Genomic DNA, 7,769 nt, shown 5'->3' with positions numbered 1-7,769 from the left:
ATGATGATGATGATGATGATAAATGTAAAGAAATATCTTTATGTTTTTCGTATATTTCTGTTTGTACTAAAAAGTACTTTTTCTTTTGTTTACTTTGGTGGTAGTTGGAACTATGGGCATTTGTTTAATGGTAATTTGTTTTATAACAATAGGATAATTTGCGACTTTGTTTACTATTGAGCCTGAATAGTTCTTTAAACTGACTGTTTGACAGTTAAATATCCACTCACTGTGCCTTTGGAGTATTTATATTCAGCGGTGCAGATTCCAGCGAGGCAGATTCCAGTAAGACAGATTCCCAGCGGGGTAGAGTCAGAGACCAACACAGAAAGCAGTCCGGAAAGGAGATTTTCTGACAATTTTTTACACTGAAGATTTCAAGTGTCATGGAGCGATAAACTCCACCTTGGCCGAGCGATAGGACTTCATGTTCGGAGAGAAGCACCACGAGCAACTGGACTTATCTATCCACGAAAGACCAGGATCTAAAGAAACGTAAGTCAGTTGAGAGACCTTATGCAGGCTCAATAGGATTGATCTGTTTCTTAGATATAATTTACGCTTGTTATAGTTTAAATTATGGTCGCCAACACGTCGAAAAAATTAAAGTAAAGGATTTTAGCATTATAATTACCATTATACTTGTGCCTTTGGTTTGTAAACCAATAGTGTTTCATTTTGACTAAGATTAACTACGAACGTAATTTATATATTGTTTTTCTTATTTAGTAACGAGTGTTCATTTACGAAATTTACGTTTTCACGAAGCTAGCTTGCTGAATTTCATTCCCTTCACGTTAAATTTGTCGATTAATTTCTTACGTTAAATTGATTTTTTCAAGAGGTGTAAATTCTTTTTTATTATTATTTTAGGTCCTTTACATATGGTAGATGAGTTACTGTGGAGAGGAAGTGGTGCATACATCCGAAGACAGCTTTTCGGGTGATTTCCTCTCAAGACGAGAAACGGCAGTTCAACATTTATAATTTCACTTATTAAACTCAATAGTTTTCTTTGTCTTTGGTTTAAATCCTCATTGTCAATTCATAATTTTTACCATATGGCGCCCGAACAGGGACTTGTTGGTTATTTGCTAGTTGTTGCCGTTTCTCCGTCCTTTGTTTTCTTATCCGCTCGGCCATTCGAATTTGTTTTGGTGATTTAGGGTTGTTTTTTAACAACTGGTTACTTTTACTTAGAGGTCTTAACGACTTTTCATTGTGCCCCTTAAGCAGTTTCTGTCGGGAGGTCTAGTTCAATTTTTTTTTTGAATGAGTCATTTGTGACTCTCTAGATTATATTCATTTCATTAGGTTTGTAAGGGGATCGCAGGCATGTCAAAAGATTTGAAATTTCTGATTAGCTCCAGGGCTAACTATCGAGGACAGGTCAACCGTATTCATTCTGAATTAGACAGTTTTGGTAATAACACTCCTCGGGAGAGAGACTGCCTTGTTAGTAAATTGAAAAGACTCCAGGATGAGCTTGAAAAGGCCGACTCGGTCATTCGAACCCTGAAATGGGAATTAAACTCAGAGGATGAGACGAAAGCCATAGCTGAAAATGATATAGAAATTGAAGAATGTTGTAAGTATGAAGATAGGATCAATGAATGTTTGTCTACTCTGTCTCATCTAGCTACATCCAGTCCAAATCATTCCAGTCTGGAAGTTTCTGGAAGCACATTGAACAGCATGCTTAAGAGCGCAACTGCCCCTTTACCTAAATTCAAAAGTGAAGAGGGAGAGGATCTTATTAGGTTTTTTCAGCAATTTGAAGATACGACGAAACGCTTCAATTATTCTGACTACGATAAATTCTTACTTTTGAAACAGCAAATTTCAGGGCGTGCCTTGTCTTTGATAAATTCCCTGGATAGCATACAGCATTCTTATAACGTAGCAAGAGATCTTTTGTTGAATGCTTTAGCCTCTCCCGTCACTAGAAAATGCAATGTCATCAAACAAATGTCGAATCTGAAACTTGATTACAATACAGAACCGTTTGAGTACATAGGGAAAATTAATTCTATTTGCGGATCCATTAGCGCTTTAAAAATAACTTCAGAAGATATTTTACAGTATTTTGCCTGGCATGGTTTAAATGAGAACTTCCAATCTCATTTAATTCATATCACCAACGAAACCAGGCCATCTTTGAATCAGATAGCAGATAAATTTTTTGAAGCCACTGAAAGGTATTTAACCAGTCAACGACAGTATAAAATTAAGCAGAAAGCAAGAGAACTTTGTCCTAAGAGAGCTACAAGTTTTGCTGCAAATGTTGATTACCAAACAGGTCCGTCACTGAACGTTTTCAAAGTGTGTCCTTTATGTAATGAGGATGGTGACTCCTCACATCCCATTCACAAATGTGAAAAGTATCCTGAACCTAGGTTAAAAATCAACAAGCTAAGAAATTTGAAGGCTTGTATAAAATGTGGCAGGTTGGATCATAATGAGGATACCTGTAAATTTCACTTCCGGAAACGTTGCGATTGTGGCGCTTGGCACTTCAGATTTCTATGCATGGGCCAAGAAAGCAGTGGAGTCCTGAGGGATAGTGGTCAAAGTAATGTTAAATTGAAAAAGGAAAATTCTAAACAAAGTGATCGAGTTGTGAAGGAGAGTAATTCAAGCATGATATTTGTGGAGAAATTTTCTGAGTCGTTCAAAGTCACAGACTGTAGCCACGCAATACTTCCTACCTTTTCTTGCATCCTTCAGGGAGAGACAAAGATTCGTTGCATGAGGGACAGCGGGTGTCAGTCAAACTTCATATTAGAGGAGAGGGCAAAGTATGAAAACTTTCCTGTCATAAATTCTGATCTCAGAATCAAAATCAATGGATTAACTCTTCCAAAGTTTATCATACAAAGTCTTACAAAGTGCCTTTGACGATTGGAGATCATATTTACGAGATTGAAGCAACGGGTGTGCCATCTATTCACACTTCATTGAAATTGCCTGGCTTGCAGAAAATTGTTCGGGAATTTATGAACAGGGGATATTCCTTGGCGGATGACTTCTTGAAGGACGGAAAAGATGAAATTAATAACATAGATTTTATTCTCGGGTCAAATTTTGCTTATTGTCTTCCTGAAACAACAGTTTCATTTGGGGGTAATGAGAATGATGCACCGTCGGTTTATTCCTTGACTGCTGCAGGTGTAATGCTAGTGGGTAACACAGATCAAATTAGGAGCAATTTGAAGCACCTCCCTCCTTGCTTTGGGGAAGAACAGACAAAAGCTGAAGTGCCTTTATATACATGTGAGGATCTTGCCCTTTCAAGTCATAATTCTTTAGATCCTCTCCTAGATTGTGATGATCTGACAGAAAGTGAAGGCAGGATAGCAATAGTGAACGATGCGGGGAGAATCAATTATGCTTACTTGGAAAGAGCTACTCAAGAGATCCTTGATAAGTGTTGTACAGATACCTTGAATTATGACACGCAAATATTTCCCGGTAAGGTAGTTGAAAAAGAAAGAATAATAAATTATGTTCTTCAAAATACAAGGCGTAACAAAGACGGCAGGTTAATTATGCCACTAATCTGGAATCACAAAGTGAAACATTTGCTAGGGCAAAATAAAACTCTAGCTACTAAAATTCTAAATTCAAATTTCCAAAGATACTCTAAGGGTGATGGAGTAAAGTTGAAATTAATCGACCAATGCTTTAGAGAGCAATCTGAACAAGGCATTATAGAAAGAATTGACAACCTTGATCAGTACTTGGAGGAAAATCCAAATCACAGTTTCTTGGCCCACATGGCAGTATTTAAACCAGAACGTGACACTACAAAATGTCGAGTAGTATTTTTATCTAATTTATGTGAAAATAATCCATTACAGGGAGTAACCATGAGTCACAATCAAGCCATGTTGAGTGGACCTTGTTTAAACCAAAAGATCACCACAGCTTTATTACAGCTACGCTTTGATTCCAAACTCCTGTGTTTTGATATTAAAAAAGCCTTTCTCAACATATGCCTCTCTGATCTAGATTCCAGCAAGTTACTTTTTCTATGGCATCGTAATGTACAAAAAGGAGATTACAGTATTGTTGCATATCGTAGCTTAAGACTTCCATTTGGTCTTGTTTGTTCCCCTTGCATATTATTACTTGGACTTTATAAGATTTTGATGATTGACACTGATGATGATGACCAGGTAAATTTGCTTAAAAGACACATTTATTCATTAATATATATGGATAATGGCAGTATTACTGCAAATAATAGTGAAAAATTGAAGTGGGCCTTTCAAGAGTTAAAAGGAATATTTGAGCCCTATAAATTTTATCTTCAGCAGTTTGTAACAAATGATACTAAAATTCAAGAGGAAATTGATAACAGCTCTGGCGAGAAAACTAGCAGATCAGTCAAATTATTGGGGCTCTTATGGGATCGAGTTGATGATACCCTATCCACGAAGCCTCTAGTTTTAGATGGTGAGGCAAATACAAAGAGGAATGTTTTGAAAACTATTGCCAGTCACTATGATGTATTTGGCTTTACTTTGCCCATTCTAAATCGAGCACGGCTCTTTCTACATAAATTACAATGTGATTCGTCTTGTACCTAGGACTCCAAATTGCCGGATGCAGAAATTAAAGAATGGAAAAACATATGTCGACAGGCAAATTCTTCTCCCAGCCTCGGAATTAGAAGATTTGTTGGCCAGAGAAATGGAGAATATAAACTGATTGCCTTTACAGATAGTAGTAAGGATATATACGGAACTGTTATCTTTATTCAGGATATCCAGTCATTAGAAGTGAACTTTGTTCTAGCTAAGAACCGTTTTGTGAATAAGCAATTATCTGGGAAGAGCATGCCTTCCCTTGAGTTTCAGGCCATTACTTTGGGTGCAGAAGTGTTAATAGATACCTATAAGGAATTAACTGGGCCCTCATGTGTTGAAGCAATCAACATAAAAGAACTCCATTTGTTTTCTGATAGCTTGGTATCCTTATCCTGGATTAATTCCCATTGTTATAAATTAGATAAGATGCATAAACACAGCACCTTTATCCGTAATAGGTTAGAACATTTAATTACCTTGTGTGAGATGTATCCTATAAGATTTCAATTTGTTTCAGGTATTGAAAATCCAGCTGACCTTGGCACTCGTGTAGCTTCATATAAAACTACCGTTAAGTCTAATTTCCTCTCTGGGCCAGTGTTTTTGAAAGAATCTGCTAACTTCTATTCAAGTCGCAGTGATATAATGAATATCATTGTACCAAACCCCAGGGCAAAATCAGGGGATGTTGTTTCGGAGAATTACAATCAAATTAATTTCGGCTCCACCGAAGAGGAATGTGCAGAACATTTAGCATCAACAGTTGGGTGTTCTGCGTCTTTCAAATCCGGCCAAATTATTACTGGTGCAGCCGATAAGGGAGAACCAGAGCACTTGGTGACTGTAAACAAATTTTCCAGTTTGTCTAGGCTTGTATCTGTTTATAGGTACGTGTTTAAGTTTATTGAGAGCCTAAAATGCAAACTTTACTCCAGGTATACTGAGAGGTATGGAAACCTGAGAGTTCTTGACGAAAACTTGTATGCCAAGGCAATGAATTACATAATTAGAATAGAACAGCACATTTATTTTCCCGAGATATTCAGGTATTTTGACAGTGGTTCTACGTTCGTTAAAGATATCCCAAACATTGTTAACCAACTCAATGTATATCCTGATAATGAGGGAATTCTAAGAGTGAAAAGCAAATTCTCAAGATGGAAAAATGATAAGAATTACAGATTTCCTGTTTTGCTTCCTAAGGATAGCTACATCACAAAATTAATTGTTTTAGATTTGCATGAGAAAATGTATCACTCAGGCTGTTACAAGGTTTTGTCTGAATTAAGAAGACAATTTTGGATTCCACACTGTTTCTCTGTTGTGAAACGCATCCTGCAAGAATGCATACTTTGTATAAAACTGAAGCAGAGAGCTATTAAACTAAATCAATCTCCCTACAGGTTATTCAGACAAGAACCACCTAGTGTTCCCTTTCGTACAATATTCATAGATCACATAGGCCCTTACTTTGTACTTTACAATGGCAAAAAGGTGAAAGTCTGGATTCTTTGCATAACTTGCCTCTGGTCTAGGGTTATTAATTTAAAAGTTTGTCTTGACATGACCTCAGGTGAGTTCATTAGAGCTTTACAGCTTCATTCATTTGAATATGGAGTGCCTGAATTATGTTTATCTGATCTTGGTTCATCCTTAGTTGCAGGAGCTAACATAATTACTGACTTTCTGAATGATCCAGAAACCCAGAAATTTTTTGAAGAACAAGGAGTACGGCCATTAAAATTTGAGCAATATTTTAAAGGCCATCATCCTCATGGGGGATTAGTGGAAGTATGTGTGAAGATGGTCCGTCAGTTGCTTCATTGCTCAATCAAGAAAAATGTTCTTCAATACAGAGATTTTGAGTTTGTGGTTTCACAAACTATTCACCTGGTTAATCGAAGGCCTATTGCTTTCTCGGAAGGTCTGAGAGATACCAGTGATGACGTAATTCCAGACCCTATTACCCCAGAGAAGTTAATACATGGCTTGGACTTAATATCTTTGAATCTTATTCCAGCCATGCAGCCGCTTCCCACTAGCAATGATCCTGATTGGTCTTTAAACACTGACTCTATTGATACCATAAGAACAAGTTATGAGAAACTGAAAAAAGTGCGCACACATTTGATAGAAACCTACAATGCAGAATTTTTGAATAATTTGATGACTCAGGCTGTCAATGATAAAAGTAGATATAAGCCGGTTACCCACAAAAAATTACAGGTAGGGGACATTGTACTGGTAAAAGAGGAGAATTGCAAACCTACCAATTTCCCATTGGCAGTAGTTAAAGACGTTAAAACTAACGTACTTGACGAAGTAACTGACGCTGTTCTGCTTAAAGGTAAAAACAGGGAGATGGTTCGACGACACGTCACATCTTTAATCCCTATACTAACGCGCAAGGAAATGTCACAATCAAATATTAAAACATTGAAGGATCATATTTCTGTTAATAATACCGATCCCACGGCAAACCTGGGGGAAGATAAGCCTCAGAATAAAGAGAGGCCCAAGAGGAAAGCTGCTCTGCAAAGCATGCAAAAGACTCGAGGTATGATCAGTGACATTTGAGGAACCTTTCAGGAACATAACTGTACATAGTTGGGTTTATTAATTGTACATAATTTTGCTCATTTCACAATTATATATATATATATATATATTTTTTTTTTGAGATATAATTTGGGATTAGTCCTACATTTACTAAGGATAGAAATGTAGAACCCTTGGCCTGGAATGTAAAAGAAAAGGCTGAAATTTTTCTAGTTATTCCAGAGTTCTACATTTAACAAAATTTAAATGTAGAACCCTTGGTGTGGAGTGTAAAGAAATATCTTTATGTTTTTCGTATATTTCTGTTTGTACTAAAAAGTACTTTTTCTTTTGTTTACTTTGGTGGTAGTTGGAACTATGGGCATTTGTTTAATGGTAATTTGTTTTATAACTATAGGATAATTTGCGACTTTGTTTACTATTGAGCCTGAATAGTTCTTTAAACTGACTGTTTGACAGTTAAATATCCACTCACTGTGCCTTTGGAGTATTTATATTCAGCGGTGCAGATTCCAGCGAGGCAGATTCCAGTAAGACAGATTCCCAGCGGGGTAGAGTCAGAGACCAACACAGAAAGCAGTCCGGAAAGGAGATTTTCTGACAATTTTTTACACTGAA

The 7,769-nt window shown here is 36.8% G+C and overlaps 1 protein-coding gene across 1 annotated transcript; it reads left to right on the top strand.

The window, feature by feature from the left end:
* Nucleotides 1–5,549: 5,549 nt before the first annotated feature.
* LOC137626615 (uncharacterized) lies at nucleotides 5,550–7,204 on the top strand. The gene has a single exon (XM_068357633.1). It carries the CDS (start codon nucleotides 5,586–5,588, stop codon nucleotides 7,167–7,169), a length of 1,584 nt encoding a protein of 527 aa, XP_068213734.1. The 5' UTR covers nucleotides 5,550–5,585; the 3' UTR covers nucleotides 7,170–7,204.
* The last annotated feature ends 565 nt before the right edge of the window (nucleotides 7,205–7,769 follow it).

The sequence above is a fragment of the Palaemon carinicauda genome, chromosome 34, assembly GCF_036898095.1.
Source record: "Palaemon carinicauda isolate YSFRI2023 chromosome 34, ASM3689809v2, whole genome shotgun sequence".
In the NCBI taxonomy this organism is placed as follows: Eukaryota; Metazoa; Arthropoda; class Malacostraca; order Decapoda; family Palaemonidae; genus Palaemon; species Palaemon carinicauda.
This window is presented reverse-complemented; position numbering and strand designations above follow the sequence as displayed.

Excerpts from the sequence above, each read along its gene's own strand:
- LOC137626615 (XM_068357633.1), top strand. The coding sequence starts at position 5,586 with ATGAATTACATAATTAGAATAGAACAGCACATTTATTTTCCCGAGATA.